Here is a 19,131-nt window from a genome sequence, read left to right as displayed (position 1 = left end):
AACCTCGTCGGTGGAGGAAGCCAAAAGTGGAGTAGGTCAGGACTGACCGAACCACTCTAAATCTCTGGTTTGCGTTTATCTTTGAGCACTTTATCTTTACTGCAAACCTCCTCCACTACTACTGCTCTCTGCGCTTTCACGAACAAGTTCTAAGTGCTGTTCTTCCGAATCTGCATTCAGACGTAAAGTCGTGTTTTAGTACATTACAGTTTACGTTTACGTTTTGATTCTGCAGAACTGTCCTCTGTGCTTTTGCAAACGAGTTTCTTTGCAGTTTACACTTACAGTTTGATTCTATTTATAACTGCAAACTGTCTTCTGCAATTTTACGAACGAGTTTCAACATTTAGACGTAAAACTGCATTTAGACGTAAATCGGCTTTCCTCGCACAATCGTCAGATTTCAGTTTACGTTTACGTCTTGATTTCAACTGCATACTGCCTTCTGTGAATATACAAACGAGTTTCAAAGTTCAGACGTAAATCTGCGTCTAAGACGTAAATCTGCGTGTAAGACGTAAATCTGCGTTTAGACGTAAATCTGCGTTTAGACGCAAATCTGCGTTTAGACGTAAATCTGTTTTTTGCATATTACCTTTTGAGCTGTACAACAACAGCACATTGTCTTTATACTTCTGCTCAATCTGTGCTTAGACGCAATCTGCGTTTAGACGCAATCTGCGCTTAGACTCAATCTGCGCTAAGACGCAAACTGCGCTTAGACGCAATCTGAGTTTAGACGCAATCTGCATTTAGACGCTAACTGCGTTTAGACGCTAACTACGTTTAAACGTAAACTGCACTTAATCATAAGTAATCTTAGAATCGGTTTTTGCATCAAAATAGTCTTTGTCGAACGAACGCAGCCTTCGCTTTTTAATCGCTGAAAAATATCCGCTGCACTAATTCACCCCCCCCCCCCTCTTAGTGCTCTCGATCCTAACAATTGGTATCAGAGCCCGGTTAACTCTCAAAAGGATTAAAACCCAAGAGAGATGGCTTACGCCGGAAACCAAGAGAGCCATTCTATTACACGTCCACTCATGTTTAATGGGACGGACTACACCTACTGGAAGACCCGAATGAGGATCTTTCTTATTTCTATGGATTTTGAACTGTAGAATCTTGTCGAAAATGGTTTTTCAAAGTCTTCTCTTCCAATGATCGATTGGAATGATTTGGAGAAGAAGGCTTTCGCTCTAAATGCAAAGGCTATGAATGCCTTATTTTGTGCACTTGATAAAAACGAGTTTAACTGTGTTTCAACTTGTGAAACTGGATTCGATATTTGGCACACACTCGAAGTGACCCATGAGGGCACAAGTAGAGTAAAAGAGTCAAAAATCAATTTGCTGTTACACTCCTTCGAACTTTTTCGGATGAAACCGAGTGAAACCATTGGCGACATGTTTACCCGTTTCACGGATGTCGTCAACGGTCTAAAAGGACTCGGAAAGAGCTTTTCGGATTTTGAGCTTGTTAATAAGATACTAAGATCCCTTCCTAAGAGTTGGGATCCTAAAGTCACCGCTATTCAAGAGGCAAAAGATCTGCGAAATTTCCCTCTTGAAGAACTAATCGGGTCATTAATGACCTACGAAATGACTTGTAAAGCTCATGAAGAGCAAGAAGACATCCTTCCAAAGAACAGGAAGGATATGGCACTCAAAACTTCAGAATGCCACTTGAGAGAAAACTCAAGTGATGAGGACTGTGATGATGACTTGGCACTTCTAACAAGAAAGTTTAAAAAGTTCTTTAAAAGAAACAAGTTTAAGAATGATGCAAAAAATAAACTTGAACCCAAAAAGGACCAAGTAATCTGCTATGAATGCAAAAAGCCGGGACACTACAAGAGTGACTGTCCCCAAGTCAAGAAAAGAACAACAAAGAAGAAGGCGCTCCAAGCAACATGGGATGATTCAAGCGCATCTGAGGAAGAGGAGTCCAACACCGAGCAAGTTGCTCATTACGCCTTAATGGCTATCGGAGAGGAGGTAACGGATTCATTAAATGCTGATTTATCTTTCGATGAATTATTAAATGCTTTCAATGACTTATTTGACGAATGCAAGAGTATAAGTAGAAAATATAAATTGCTGAAAAAGGTGCATGATAGTCTTACTTGTGAGTTTGATAAGTTAAAAGTCGAACATCATGATAGTTTAAATTCATGTATCAAATGTCATGATTTAGAAACTTTACAAAAAGAAAACCTGCTACTCAAGGATACCTTGAAGAAATTCGAGGTTGGTAGCAAGTCGTTGAACATGATCCTTGCAAACAAGGGTCACGTTCCAAAAAGGAGCGGAATTGGATTTGTGAGAAGTTCTCACCAAAATCCAACCTCCTTCATAAAAAGCTCCATCTTACATGTTCAACACCAAACCAAGTGCAACTTTTGTTGCAAATCTGGACATAGGACACATTGTTGTCCATTCAAGAAAATAAGTCCAAACAAACTGATTTGGGTTCCTAAAGGAACCATGATAAACTCGATGCAACATGATAGAAAATGTAGATCTATTTATGAGGCACCTAAAAGCAAATGGGTACCTAAACATCATCCTTTCTTGTAGAAAACTAAACCATCGCAAGCTAGGAGCAAGAGATGGTACCTTGATAGTGGATGCTCAAGGCATATGACCGGAGATCCATCTCAATTCTCTAAGCTCACTAGCATAGACGAAGGATATGTCACCTTCGGAGACAACAACAAGGGTAAAATCATTGGCAAAGGAACCATAGGTAACAAATCCAACTTCTCTATTGAAGATGTTTTGCTAGTTGATGGTTTAAAACATAACCTCTTGAGCATTAGTCAATTATGTGATAAAGGATATATTATAAGATTTGAATCTAATGCTTGCATCATTGAAAAACTACACAAAAATATATCTATGATTGCATTGAAACAAAATAACGTATACACTATTGACATCAATGATTTGTGTAATGAAATGTGTTTTTCTGCCTTAAATGAGGATGCTTGGATATGGCATAGAAGATTAGGTCATGCTAGCATGAAACTGATCACTCAAATATCATCCAAAGAACTTGTAAGAGGAATTCCTCATATCAAGTTCATCAAGGATAATGTATGTGATGCCTGCCAATTAGGTAAACAAATTAAGAGCAGCTTCAAATCTAAAAATCAAATAAGCACCTCTAGGCCCTTACAATTGATCCATATGGACTTGTTCGGACCAATCTCCACATCGAGTCTAGGAGGTAGCAAATACGCCTTTGTCATTGTTGATGACTATAGCAGATATACATGGACCTACTTCTTAAGACAGAAAAATGAATGCTTTAAATGCTTTACCAAGTTTTGTAAACTTGTTCAAAATGAGAAGGGTTCTATGATTTCGTCAATTAGAAGTGATCATGGTGGAGAATTTCAAAACCATGACTTCCAAGAATTCTGTGAACTCAATGGATACAACCATAATTTCTCTACTCCAAGAAATCCTCAACAAAATGGGGTTGTAGAAAGAAAAAATCGAAATTTACAAGAAATGGCAAGAACCATGTTGAATGAACATAGCCTACCCAAATATCTTTGGGCCGAAGCCGTAAACACTGCATGTTATATTTTAAATAGAGTACTAGTAAGACCCTTACTCACCAAAACTCCTTATGAGTTATGGAATAACAAAAAACCCAATGTTTCATATTTTAAAGTCTTTGGGTGTAAGTGTTTTATCTTAAATGAAAAGGATAACTTAGGAAAATTTGATGCTAAATCCGATGAAGGAATCTTTCTTGGTTATTCTTCGGTTTCTAAAGCTTTTCGTATCTTCAATAAAAGAACTTTAATTATTGAAGAATCCATTCATGTTGTTTTTAATGAGATTTCCGAAACTAAGAAAAATGATCTTGATGATGATGTTAATTTTGATTCCTTAAATTTAAATGAAACCCCTTCTCCAACTAGCAACTTGGATGCATCCACTTCCGAAACATCCTTACCCAAGGATTGGAAGTATGTAGATGCTCATCCTAAGGAGCTAATATTAGGAGACACATCAAAGGGGGTTCAAACACGATCTTCTTTTAAAAATTTTTGTGCCAACGCCGCCTTTCTCTCCCAAATTGAACCCAAATGTGTTGATGAAGCCATGAAAGATGATTCATGGATTATCGCAATGCAAGATGAATTGAATCAATTTGAGAGAAATGAGGTGTGGACGCTTGTTCCTAGGCCAAATGACCATTTAGTTATTGGTACTAAATGGGTCTTTAGAAACAAGCAAGATGAAAATGGTATCGTGGTTAGAAACAAGGCTAGATTAGTGGCCAAAGGTTTCAACCAAGAAGAAGGTATCGATTACAAAGAAACCTTCGCACCTGTGGCTCGATTGGAAGCCATAAGGATGCTCCTTGCCTACGCTAGTTGTAATAATTTTAAGTTATTTCAAATGGATGTTAAAAGCGCTTTTCTAAATGGTTTTATTTCTGAAGAAGTTTATGTTGAACAACCTCCTGTATTTGAAAATAATAGCCTCCCTAATCATGTGTTTAGATTAACTAAAGCTCTCTATGGTTTAAAACAAGCCCCAAGGGCTTGGTATGAGAGACTTAGTTCTTTTCTCATTGAAAATAATTTCATAAAAGGCAAGGTTGATACTACATTGTTTATCAAGAATTTTGAAAATAATTTTCTCATTATTCAGATTTATGTTGATGATATCATCTTTGGCTCTACAAATGAATCTCTGTGTGAATCTTTTGCTAAAACTATGAGTCTTGAATTCGAAATGAGCTTAATGGGAGAATTAACATTCTTCTTAGGCTTACAAATCAAACAACTAAGCAATGGCATCTTTATTAGTCAAACTAAATATGCCATGAATTTATTAAAAAGGTTTAATATGAACAACTCAAAGGCTAGTAACACTCCTATGAGCACCTCCACTAAGTTAGAAACTGATGAAAGTGGAGAAAGCTTTGATCAAAAAACTTATAGGGGTATGATAGGAAGTTTACTTTACCTCACTGCAACCAGACCAGACATCATGTTCAGTGTAGGACTTTGTGCTAGATTTCAATCAAACCCTAAGATATCTCATCTCAAAGCAGTTAAAAGAATATTTAGATATCTTAATGGTACCACAAATCTAGGATTATGGTACCCAAAATCAGAGAATTTTGAGTTAATTGCTTATGCTGATGCTGACTTTGCTGGCTGTAGATTAGATAGAAAAAGCACATCAGGATCATGTCAATTTTTAGGACATGCCCTTGTTTCCTGGTCATCAAAGAAACAAAACTCGGTTGCACTATCAACAACCGAAGCTGAATATATTGCAGCAAGTGCATGCTGTGCACAAGTTGTATGGATGAAAAATACCTTAGAAGATTATAAAGTTCATCTCAAAAATATTCCAATTAAATGTGATAACACAAGTGCAATATGCTTAACCAAGAATCCTATACAACACTCAAGAACAAAACATATTGATATCAGACATCACTTTATACGAGATCATGTCACCAATCATGACGTAACCATAGAGTTCATTGATACTAAATATCAACTAGCTGACATTTTTACAAAACCTCTAAGTGAAAAACAATTTGACTTCATTAGAAGAGAATTAGGAATGTTGATATGTCCGAATACTTAAATTTGTTAAAATTATTTTTCGGACTATATTGTATGATCAAATCACTTGATTGCCATGTCTCTATGATTATATGCAACAAAATCTTCTCCGAATGCATCTTATTTTTCGAATGCTATGAACCAGATTTTTCGAATGCATCAGATACACTTTCATGAAAAATAAGTATCTGAAATAGATTTGATGAAGTGATTCATGTGTATGTATTCCATCCTGCAAAATCTTTACATGGACAATGGATTATAACACAAAGGGGAAGAAGTATTTAGAGCAATCTATGTGAAATTCCTCTATAAGCTTGCTTTGATTAATTTCCTGGTATCATGATCATTATGCTTTTTGTTGATGACAAAGGGGGAGATATATATATGAATTAATAAACACTGCCATACTATAAGTGATGCTATAAACACTGCTATGATTATGCCATCCTTGCATCACCAAGAGATACAAAAACATGTGCTAAAGTTTGCATTATGCACTGAGTTGATATGTTATCATGTGAAGAAAATGCAAAAACTTGCTAGTATATTTCAAATGTATGCATCATGTAATAGTGCTTCACAGCTTTATATGATAATGTTCATACTACATGATGAATGGTTACAAACACAATCATACAAATCTGATGATGTATGTCAAGCCCTGACATCATCTTTGAAGAGATACATCATGATGAGTATCATGATGGGAGTATTGATAAGTTTAACTGATCTAACTTATCAATACGTCACTTGAATTCTTAGGTCTTGAATTCAAGGTTGACTTATCTCAACTATGGCATATAGACAGGGGGAGTTAAGGATAACTCCATTATCAATTGATTGTCATCATCAAAAAGGGGGAGATTGTTGAATCTCGGATTTTGATGATGAAGTCAATTGTCATTTGTTGTCTAATCTATGTGTTGAGATAAGTGTGCAGGATTAACTACGATGAAAGATAGACAAGCAGCAGGAGTTGCGCCGGAGTCAAGTTCATGATCACGTTGGGAGTTCGAGAGTTCGACGGAAGTTCGGACGGTCGTCGGAGGTTCTGCGAGAACAGATCCGAGAAGTCCAGAAGCTTGCCAAGCGAAGCTCGTCGGAACTTGCCAAGTGGATCGTCGCAAAGTCCAGGAGTTTGCCGGAAGTCCGCAGGAGCATCACCGAGGGTTCATCGGATGATCGACGGAAGTTCGCCGGAAACTCGCCGGAAGGAGCGATTGACGCACCGAAGCAAAGCTGCAGAAGTTGTCTTAGATTTAATCGTAGTTAGCACGATGATTAAGTTGGAAAATGGGAGGTGATCCCATTGGCTTAATCTTGGGGCAATTGGGCCCCTGAAAGATTGAAATTGGGTCGAATGGAATGAACCATTCGGACCCTGATTGCACCAGGAGGTGCAACCGCCCAGGCCAGGAGGTGGCACCGCCTGGGCTAAGCCTCCCAGCGAGACTGGGCGGTGTAACCTCCCCAGCCGGGAGGTGGCACCGCCTGAGCTCAGTCTTCGAGCTAGACTGGGCGGTGCAACCTCCCTGGCAGAGAGGTGGCACCGCCTGAGCTCAGTCTTCGAGCTAGACTGGGCGGTGCAACCTCCCTGGCAGAGAGGTGGCACCGCCTGAGCTCAGTCTTCGAGCAAGACTGGGCGGTGCAACCTCCCTGGCAGAGAGGTGGCACCGCCTGAGCTCGGTCTTCGAGCTCTGCCAGGCGGTACAACCTCTCCAGTCAAGAGGTGCAACCGCCTGATCCCGGAATTCCGGGATTTGATCGTTTTGAGCTCCAAATTTGAATTGGGTTGGGGCCTATAAATTCCCCACCCATTCAACACTGAAAAGATACAGACCTACACCGAAATCTTGATCTTTTCTGTGATTCTAAGAGCTCAAAAGTGATTGTAAAACCTTTAAGTCTCCTCCTTCTGTTCTTCAAGTTTTCAGTTGTAAAGTGAGGAGAGAAAGGTCTGTAAAGGTTGTCTCCTGAGCCTGTCAAAAGGAGAGAAACTGTAAAAGGGCAGTTTGGCCTTCACCCATTGAAGGAAGGCCCCTAGTTGACGTCGGCAACCTCGTCGGTGGAGGAAGCCAAAAGTGGAGTAGGTCAGGACTGACCGAACCACTCTAAATCTCTGGTTTGCGTTTATCTTTGAGCACTTTATCTTTACTGCAAACCTCCTCCACTACTACTGCTCTCTGCGCTTTCACGAACAAGTTCTAAGTGCTGTTCTTCCGAATCTGCATTCAGACGTAAAGTCGTGTTTTAGTACATTACAGTTTACGTTTACGTTTTGATTCTGCAGAACTGTCCTCTGTGCTTTTGCAAACGAGTTTCTTTGCAGTTTACACTTACAGTTTGATTCTATTTATAACTGCAAACTGTCTTCTGCAATTTTACGAACGAGTTTCAACATTTAGACGTAAAACTGCATTTAGACGTAAATCGGCTTTCCTCGCACAATCGTCAGATTTCAGTTTACGTTTACGTCTTGATTTCAATTGCATACTGCCTTCTGCGAATATACAAACGAGTTTCAAAGTTCAGACGTAAATCTGCGTCTAAGACGTAAATCTGCGTGTAAGACGTAAATCTGCGTTTAGACGTAAATCTGCGTTTAGACGTAAATCTGTTTTTTGCAGATTACCTTTTGAGCTGTACAACAACAGCACATTGTCTTTATACTTCTGCTCAATCTGTGCTTAGACGCAATCTGCGTTTAGACGCAATCTGCGCTTAGACGCAATCTGCGCTAAGACGCAAACTGCGCTTAGACGCAATCTGAGTTTAGACGCAATCTGCATTTAGACGCTAACTGCGTTTAGACGCTAACTGCGCTTAAACGTAAACTGCACTTAATCATAAGTAATCTTAGAATCGGTTTTTGCATCAAAATAGTCTTTGTCGAACGAACGCAGCCTTCGCTTTTTAATCGCTGAAAAATATCCGCTGCACTAATTCACCCCCCCCCCCCTCTTAGTGCTCTCGATCCTAACAGTGTCCACATGGCACAACCTTTATTTACAAGCCTAAAGAGGCCACCAACCTAACTCAAATGGGACTTTGAAGCCTTCAGCCGCCCCACTATATTTTGTACAAGGCATGAACATGCCAAAAGACACGGACATACTTAAGCATTACATCAAACATCTTGTTTTGAAGTTTATCTGTGACAATAGGGCACTTCCTCTGGTCTCGAGACCGAGGAGAGAAAGGAGACGGTTTTTATTATTTGATAATGGGCAAAGGTCATTCCACTCGTGGAGTGTTTTTTTTCTTTCTCTTTCCTTCGGGCGTGCAAAGTCGAAGTTGTCGGTATCGAAGACCGCAAAACTTGCATTCTTTTGTTTCTTCTATCAAAAATTTATTTACTTCCAATATTATTAAAAGTATAAGTTTTTAAACAAAATTAAAATCACTTTATTCTATTATTATAGCAAGAACAAGAAAATTACAGTTTCTATAAAAATCATCTAGAAAATCAGATCTCCTAGATTGATAAATGAGCCTTGATTGAGTAAAATTAACTAAAAATTATTCTTTGATTAGGTCTCTGAAGAATACAGCACCAGGAGGACAAAGAACCGACGAGATAATTGATGTCGCAGTGAGTAGTATGATGGGACTATAGAAATAGTTCACGTTTGGTGATTAATGATGTGACTTATTGACAATTTAGCAGACGATTAGACGTTAAATTCCTTTCTACAGGACTCAGTAGTCCTTTGAGGCACAACATTCAATTTGTAATGAAGAGGATGCACGAGAAATTGAACATCCTGCAAGCGTAGATCTATCATGGTGTTTAAGAATGTAACCTATGCCATGATTATTGTTACATGCAGAGATCGAACCATCACATTCTAATAAACAAGTTTTAATTATGTCATTTAAATGCAGAAGTTTATGTTCGACAAAATGATAAACATTCATGTTCTTGCTTATTTATTGTTTCTAAATTAGCATATATCAGTGGTTTTGGAAATAATATAGGGTAAATTCCGAAAAAAAATTCTAAATTTCAGAATTTTTAAATAGCATCCTAAGTTTGAAAATTTTTTGTAGAATGCTCATTTTTTCAAAATAATCGTCCTACTCCCATCAATCATCGCTCTCCTTACAACTCCTAATTGTACGATTATCTCGTTGGTTGTCCCCCTCCGTCACATCTCACTGGACTAGCAATGGAGTGACCCTTGTCATTTTCACATAAAAAATGGTGTAGAAGACGCTAAGTAACACCTCCATGACCAACAATGATGGTGAGGGTTGGGGGTCCGACAAAAGCTGCATAACCTCATTCTGCCCTTTCTTCATTGATACAATCTCCTCGTGCCCTCTCCTTGTCGTTGACCACGAGTAAGTTAAGAGGCGGGGGTGGCTCGCCCTCGTGACCAATGATGATAGTGAGGGTAATAGGGCGAGGAAGAGGTGACGAGCAGCTAGCAACATGCAAGGCAGAGGGTGACCATTAGCTAGGCGAAGGCTTGGCCAAGGCTAGCAGTTGCAGAGGTGTAGCTAGGGCTAGGGTAAGAATTCTTCAAAATAACTGAGTACAAAATATCTTTTCATGTGCTTAGCGGCGCTCAGCCAAAAATTATGAAACTTTAAAACTTTTTCAAAAAATTCACCTAGTAATATAATGTTTTATTCTTAATTAAGCCATGCTTCATGATCTGAGATAGTTGATCCATTAAATCAGCCATTTCATGTGCACATCAACTATAAAGTTGAGAGAAATTAAAAATTCAATCTCAATGAGTAGCATAAAGTAAAATATACTATAGGCTTTTTTTCCTTTAGTGTTTAGTAAAGAAAGTTTTCTACTTTTAAAACGATGATACAGATCAATTATCACAACAAACAAACAAAAATTACACCACCAATACCTTTTACAAAATAAAAAGAGTGATCACCTAAAGAAACTTGATCAAAGACTTGGACCAATCACGAGGAGACTTATAACTTCTGATATTATCATTAATTACATTGTTACATAATTATAGGTTCAATCAACAAAGACCTTATGCGATCCTCGATCACTCCATCAGGTTTCCCATATCCATCTCCATATTGGTATATGCATTGGGCCATTCGAGCAATATTGATGGCCATCATTTTCAGGTTTTCCTCAAAAGGCGAAGTGAAACTTCGATTTCCGTTTATTGCTCTCCAATTCCCCTTGATTAATCCCCTGATATGCCCACGAGCCGCGTCCTCCGATACACCGGTCTCATGCATGTAGCACTGGATAGATTTGGATACATCGCCTCTTTCAAGCTCGTCCTGCACAAAAACGATCGATGCAGAGAGGAGAAACTGTGTGAACTATTTATTACGTTCATTCCATGAACGATTGATTAAGTATGGAGCAATTCTCATACCGTGGAAGTACCCAAATCATCACAAAGTCGAAAAACCATGGATGCCCATCTTGCAATCTCAGGGCAGCTTTGGAAATCATCCAAGGCCTCCTGAGTTAAATCGTCACTGGTGCAATAAGCAAGAGTCAGTATTAGGGGACCCGATATCGATACTAGTGCGTTCCCCAAGTACTATTTAAGATTGGGTGTGTAGCCTTGGTGGTACCACCTTGCTTCCACCATGTATGCCTTGCATAGATCTGCCCACTGAATCCAAGGGTAGCACTGTTTATAAAGTGGAACTGCATGATTGAAAATACACAAAAGAGGGGGGATGGGATCGATATGTTACTGCTTTTTTTAGGTGTGGAATTATATCCAGACCCTTCTCTTTCATAACATTGTACGCGGTGTCATTTGTAGAGTTGAAGAGGGCTAGAAAACATATCTTCATGTACTCTGGCAATTTGACCATTGTATTAACTTCCCATCTGCAACATCCATCAGAGTAAATGTTATCAGGAATCAAAGATTGTTGAAATAACACCTCCTGCATGCATGACGTGGAGGAGTTGTTTACCTATCGACGGCATCCGTGAAAAGCTCGAGCTCATCGATGGTGCCGTAAACATCATACACATCATCTATTGTTGTTATCAGGCAGTTCGCTTTTGTCTGCGCCTCCCTAATTCTTGCAAACTGTGGCTCAAAAGCCCATCCAACCGTCCAGAAATAGTTCTCCATCAACCTGTCCCTGGAAAATGGAAGCCTTTGCGCGAGGCCAAGATTGCTCCACCATCTGATCGATAGCCATAAGTTTGTGCTGAAGTTTGCTGGTTCATAAACGAGGGCAGATTGCACAAGACATGATTCAAGTAAAGCAAGCTTAAAATACCTCGACACTTCTCTGAGTTCCCTCTGATATATGATCTGAACCCTGTTGAAGTCCAACTTAGCCAATTCAAGTAGGACAGGGTTCATCTTCGCTTCCCATTGGGATGCTTCTATGAACCACCTGGTCTGTAACCTCGGCATCCTCCAGTTCAATGGAAGCTCCAAGGCATGGGCTACGTGCTCCCTGAGATGAGGCTCAAGTGATCCCTCCATGAGGCTCTTGAGCTGTTTAGTTGTGAAGTTCGTAGCTTCTTCCAGCACGTGCTCTCCTTCCTTTGCAAGATGGGAAGCCTCGTACAAGCTCACCAATCCTTCAGTCTGGTGGCGAAGGCTGGCTTTCAAGTTTCCCTTCTCATCCATAAATCGGTAGAATACACCTTCAGTCCATCCACATAATTTGTGCAAGTTAGATTGTGACACCATGATAGAACAGAATAAACACAAAATTCCATTAGTATGTTAGGCTATTAACGTGGCATAATTTATGACTAATTGGACATATTTCTAGTTGTCTCAGTTTTATGGAAGTAATTGTTCTAGCAATATATGAGGTACATCAGCGACAATACTGTATCAGTCGCCAAGAAAGGAGTAAAGCAGGATATACAGCTTAATCACCTTCAGAAACATCAAACCCATGTTCTCTGAGAAGCCTGAACATAAGAGCCGTGGCATGAAGATTATCCTTCAGCAACATGTTCACCTTTTCCACGGAACCGTATATAGTCCCTAAAGCATCCTTAATATCCTCCTTAAAGTGATACGCCACCCCAAGCTGCTGCAGGTGATCGATCAGTTGAAGCTGGTCCTCAATTCCCTTCTTCATGTAGATCAGTTGTTTCACGTCCTCTGTCAGTTTTCCCATCCTTGTTGCGTTATCCTCCTCCACCTAATGAAAGCTAGTCAGTAACCTGTGCGAACTATAGATAAAACTCAAGTTTACAGATTGCATGCATGCCGACCTTGGTGTCATTTCTTAGCGATTGGATGTATTCGTCACTCCACGAACTTGGCTGGTAATTAGCCGATCGCCGAGGAGGAGTCTGCGCAGCACACCGGATATGTGGTCGGAAGCATGGACGTGGTGAAGCCTTGGACGGCGACGTCCACCGATGGGCACCGATGAGACTGCAGAAGGACGGAGCAGAAGCGCAGAAAGCCATTGGGCTCGGTGGACAACACTGAGCAGAAGACGGAGAATCTTATGGGCTTTGTAATGGCAGTGTCGCGATGGGCTTATTACGGACGGCTTCATTTATATCCACACAACTTCCATATCCTCGTGTTCCATGCAAATGTATATTTGCTGTCAGCGTGTTCAACTTGTACACTTCCGCACCACGTTTATGATATGATACGTGTATAAATTAAATTAGAAAATGGTATTAAAACGATAAAAAGAATTTAATTTGGATTTCGAAATTAATTTGTGTTAAAGAGTTTTTCTTGGATTATATAAAGTCATGATTTGTATCCCTTCGAGTATATGTGTTGTGAAAACAATTGAGTTGTATAAGTTTTAGTAAATACATCAAGAAACCCTTCTTTCCTTGTCCAAATTAACTTGTTTTAATCTCTCCACTTCTTTCTTCAATTGATATTGGAGAGCCAAGTTAACTCATGACTTCCTAGAGTGCATTTTCAACATAAATTTCCTTATTGATGAAGGAAAACTATAATTTATGGTGTATACAAATTAAGGCACTTCTAGGCACTCTTGATGTGTGGAAGCTTGTACAAGATGGTTTTATTAAACTTAGTATGGAGGAAAAAATACAAATGGATAAAGAAGCAACAAAACAACTCAAATATCAAAGAAAACAGAAGAATGCCTTATTCACAATATACTAAGTCCTTAGCAAAATGAAGTTTGAGATTATTGCTTCATCAAAGATATCAAACGAGGCATGGAACACTTTACTAAAAAACAAGGTGAACAAGATCCGCCTACAAACTTTAAACTTTAAGAGCTGACTTGAAAAACTACAACAATGCACCTCTAAGTCCATTTCAAAGTACTTCTATAATATCATTTATATTATTCACCAAATGAGAAAAAATGGTGAACAAATTAATGACCAAAGAGTAATGGAGAAATATTGAAGATCTTTGGGATCCGAAGTTTGATTTTATTATTGTGGTAATTGAAGAATTCAAATAGTGAAAATAATTATTTTTGGAACAAATAATGAGTTTTCTTAGAGTACATGAACAAATGCTCATAAGAAGAGAAGATAAGTCATTAGCGCAAGCTCTATAAACTAAACAATGAAGTAGAGGTCGTGAACAACGACGAGGAGGAAGAGATCAACCTACTCAAGAAGTACAAAACAACCAAAATGAAAGAGACAATATAAGCCCAACAGATCGACGCCAAGGTCGTGGATGAGGTAAACATGGGATGTATGACAAATCTCAAATTCAATGCTATATTAGTAAGAAGTTTAACCACTATGCTACATAATGTTATCATAATCCCAACTCTCAAATTCAATGTTATGTTTGCAATAAGTTTGGCCATTATACTACATATTGCTATTATAATCCTAACAATGGAAGTCATAATGCAAATTTTACAAATACAAAAAAAAAACGAATGATAATCCTGTTATACTAATAGCTAATGCTGATTTAAAATATAGTCAATCTATGATATGATATCTAGACAAAAGTGCTTTCAATCACATGAGCAGCTACATGGAACTCTTTGCCAAAATTAATATGAATTATTCTGCCAACGTTACAGTTGATAATTGATCACAAAAATCAATAAGAGACAAAAGATAATATTTTTCTTGAGCTTAGCAATGAAAAGCAAGTATGCATTTTAGATATTTACTATGTTCTTGATATAAAAATAATATTTTAAACTTAGGTCAGTTGCTTGAAAAAGGATATTATAATAAAATAAAAGAGTATCTCTTTCTATTCATGATAAGAACAAGGCTTTAATCACTCATGATGTTGTTTCTACTAAACCTTTTTTTTTATCATATATATATATATATATATATATATATATATATATATATATATATATATATATATATATATATATATATAATGGAGATTAGTTCATATTATAACTAGAGCAACAGTTATGTCCAATACGATGCTCGATGAGTGGGCATGTCGTATAAATGCCCAGCTTTCTTCAATTTTGTTTCTATCTGCTCCTTTCCTCTGATCGTTAACACCGGCCATTTACAAGTGCGGCAAGTGATGTCACTCAAAGCAGTTCAATCGTGGAGTTGATTTGATCAACTTGGCCCGTGTCAACAATTCAGCCGCAACTCTCACGTTCGGATTAATAAGTAAGTGACAACAATTTGGTTCAGTTAGATACAACTGAATTTATATTTTACAACTAAATTTAATTTATATTGTTTGGGGACCAATTTGACGGAATCAATTGGGTCGAAAAAAGAACATAAGACACACAAATGCAAAAACGACCCATCCCGTTAGTGCATGGGGAACGTTTATGCCACGTTAGTAGTGTCTCACTTCACACAGTTATATCGTGAATGTCGAAAGCTTTTGTTTCCAACCACAAAGTGGACATTGCATGTGGCAGTCTAAACATGAACATCTATATTTATCGCATACGACATGACGTACTACCAACTGTCATCCATCACGTCATACCAATTAGCATCGCATTTCTCTCGAGCATCACATTGGCCGAATTGAGAATTGTGACTATGTCTATCGGATACCACATGATGTACTGCCAACTGCAATCCGTCAGATGGTACGAATTAACGTGGCATTTGTCTTGGAGTCTCGTATTAGCCAAATTGAGATCGTAAGAATTGTCGGTATTGTGGGCTGTACTTTAAGCACCGACGTCCTTCGTCTTCCAAGGAATGGAAACACAAATGACAGAGTTAAGCGAATCTACGGATACCACAAGTTATTTTATATTTCACGATAAAAGCTTATGGACATACATAAAGATTTTAAATTTATAGTCAGTTTTGTGATAAAATCTCACGAAAAAAATTAATATTATCAAGTGAATCTCTCCATCCTATAACCAATTGACATATAGAAAGGAAAGACCAACCAACAACACATTATACATGACATCGGAAAATGTTACAAAATTATTAGTTTAAGGATCAAATCTGACAATATTAAAGGATAAAATACAAAGAAAGTCCACCTGTACGATCACCAACATGTGAAGCTTACGCTATTGTATTACAATCTTTTATTAATCTACCTTCATAAAATGGTTTTGGAAATAATATAGGGCGAATTTTTGAAAAAACCCTAAGTTTCATAATTTCTCAAATAGTACCCCAAGTTTGAAAAAAAAAACCATGGAGCATCCTTTTTTTTTTTAAATGACTACCTTGCCCTGGTCGACCACCACCCTCCATCGAATCCCTTGTCGCATCATCACCCCACCGGTTGCCCCCTCTATCGAACCAATCTAGTGATGGAGGCATAGTGGCTCCCACCACATCTCGTTGGACTAGTAACATAGCGACCCTTGCCACCCTCACGCAAGCAAGGGCGCAAGCAACTTTGCATGGCACCTCCACAACCAACAATGATGGTGAGGGTCGAGGGTCCAAGGGGTCTGACGCAGGTTGCGTAGCCTCCTCGTGCCCCTTCTTTACTGATGTGTTATGCTCATGCCCCCTTCCCGTCGTCAACCACAGGCAAAGAAGCGAGGGTAGCTTACCCTTGTGACTAACGATGACAATAAAGGTGGGCGAACAGTTGGTATGGCCATGCACGATATGGAGGGGGGCCACTAATAAGGCATAGGCGCTAATAGGGTTAGCATAGGTGGAGGCATGGCTAGGGCTATAATAATTTTTTTTCAAATAATAAGAGTAAAAATATCTTTTCACGTTATTAGAGGTGCTTTGAGAGAAATTATGAAACTTATATATTTTTTCTAAGAATTTATCTAATAATATATTATTTTATTCTTAATTAGGCCATGCCACATGATTGTAGACGGTTGATTCATTAAATCAGTCTTTTTAGGTGTTTGTCCACAGTAAAATTGAGAGAAATTACACCATCAAGGGTCCAAGGGGTCTGACGAAGGTTGTGTAGCCTCCTCATACCCCTTCTTTGTTGACGCGCTATGCTCGTGCCCCCACCCCATCGGCAATCATAGGCAAGGAAGCGAGGGTAGCTCACCCTCGTGACTAACGAAGACAATGGGGAGGGGGGCGGGCAGTTGGTGTGGCCATGCACTACACGGAGGGGGGGCCCACTTATAAGGTATAGGCGCCAGCAAGATTGGCGTAGGTGGAGGCATGGCCAGGGCTATAATAAATTTTTTTCAAAATAATAAGATTAAAATTATCTTTACACGTTATTAGAGGTGCTTTGAGAGAAATTATGAAACTTATATATTTTTTCTAGGAATTTGTCTAATAATATAACATTTTATTCTTCATTAGGCCATGTCATGTGATTGTAGACAGATGATCCATTAAATCAGCCTTTTTAGGTGCCCTGTCCATAGTAAAGTTGAGAGAAATTAAAAATTCAATCTCAATGAGTAGCATAAAATAAAATATACTATAGGCTTTTTTTTCCTTTAATGTTTAATAAAGAAAGTTTTCTACTTTTAAATTGATGATACAGATTAATTATCACAACGAACAAACGAAAATTACACCATCAATACCTTTTACAGAATAAAAAGAGTGATCACACCTAAAGAAACTTGATCAAAGACTTGGACAAATCACGAGGAGACTTAAAGCTTCACGATATTATCCTTAATTACATTGTTACATAAGTATAGGTTCAATCAACAAAGACCTGATGCGATCCTCGATCACTCCATCGGGTTTGCCATATCCATCTCCATATTGGTACATGCAATGGGCCATTCGAGGAATATCGATGGCTATCATTTTTAGGTTTTCCTCAAAACACGAAGTGAAACTTCGATCTCCGTTTATTGCTCTCCAATTCCCTCTAATCAATTGCCTGATATGCTCACGAGCCGCGTCCTCCGAAACACCGCTCTCATGCATGTGACACTCTATAGATTTGGGCACATCGCCTCTTCGAAGCTCGTCCTGTACAAGAACAACCAGTCCCGAGAGGAGAAACTGTGTGAACTCTTTATTGTCTTGATTCGATGAAGGAATGATAAGTATGGTCAGTTCAAATACCTTGCAAGTACCCAAATCATCACAAAGTCGAAGGATCATGGATGACCATCTTGCAATCTCAGGACAGCTTTGGAAACCGTCCAAGGCCTCTCGAGTTACATCGTCACTGGTGCAATAAGCAAGAGTCAATGCCAGGGGACCCGATACCGATACTAGTGCGTTCTCCAAGTACTCTTCAAGATTGGGTGTGTAGCCTTGGTGGTACCACCTTGCTTCCACCATATATGCCTTGCATAGATCTGCCCACTGAATCCAAGGGTAGGACTGTTTATAAAGTGGAACTGCATGATTGACGATACACAAAAGAGGGGGGATGGGATCGATATGTTACTGCTTTTTTTAGGTGTGGAATTATATCCAGACCCTTCTCTTTCATAACATTGTACGCGGTGTCATTTGTAGTGTTGAAGAGGGCTAGAAAACATATCTTCATATACTCTGCCAATTTGTCCATTGCATTAACATCCCATCTGCAACATCCATCCGAGTAGATGTTATCACGAATCAAAGATTGTTGAAATAACATCTCCATGCATCACGTGGAGGAGTTCTTTACCTATCGACGGCATCCGTGAAAAGTTCGAGCTCATCCATGGTGCCGTAAACATCATACACATCATCTATTATTGTTAACAGGCAGATTGCCTTTGTCTGCGCCTCCCTGTATCTTGCAAACTGTGGCTCGAAAGCCCAGCCAACCGTCCAGAAATAGCTCTCCATCAACCTGTCCCTCGAAAATGGAAGCCTCTGCGCCAGGCCAAGATTGCTCCACCAACTGATCGATAGCCAGAAGTTTGTGCTGAAGTTTGCTGGTTCATAAACGACGGCAGAATGTACAGGACATGATTCAAGTAAAGCAAGCTCAAAATACCTCGACACTTCTCTGAGTTCCCTCTGCTGTATGCTCTGAACTCTGTTGAAGTCCAACTTAGCCAATTCAAGTAGGACAGGGTTTATGTTAGCTTCCCTTTGGCATGCTTCTATGAACCACCTGGTCTGTAACCTCGGCATCCTCCAGTTCAATGGAAGCTCCAAGGCATGGGCTACGTGCTCCCTGAGATGAGGCTCAAGTGATCCCTCCATGAGGCTCTTGAGCTGTTTAGTTGTGAAGTTTATAGCT

The 19,131-nt window shown here is 39.1% G+C and overlaps 1 protein-coding gene across 1 annotated transcript; it reads right to left on the bottom strand.

Annotated features, from left to right (window-relative positions):
- Positions 1-17,437: 17,437 nt before the first annotated feature.
- On the bottom strand, positions 17,438-19,131 carry LOC135608939 (monoterpene synthase 8, chloroplastic-like). Its single transcript, XM_065102014.1, has 5 exons — positions 18,883-19,131; positions 18,568-18,786; positions 18,343-18,481; positions 18,012-18,257; positions 17,438-17,915 (listed from the first exon to the last, which is right to left on the bottom strand). Exons 1-5 carry the CDS (start codon positions 19,092-19,094, stop codon positions 17,622-17,624), a joined length of 1,110 nt encoding a protein of 369 aa, XP_064958086.1. The 5' UTR covers positions 19,095-19,131; the 3' UTR covers positions 17,438-17,621.

The sequence above is a fragment of the Musa acuminata genome, chromosome BXJ2-4 (genome assembly GCF_036884655.1).
Source record: "Musa acuminata AAA Group cultivar baxijiao chromosome BXJ2-4, Cavendish_Baxijiao_AAA, whole genome shotgun sequence".
NCBI classification, from domain to species: domain Eukaryota; kingdom Viridiplantae; phylum Streptophyta; class Magnoliopsida; order Zingiberales; family Musaceae; genus Musa; species Musa acuminata.
The sequence above is the reverse complement of the archived record's forward strand: the minus strand, read 5'-3'. Positions and strand labels throughout refer to the sequence as shown.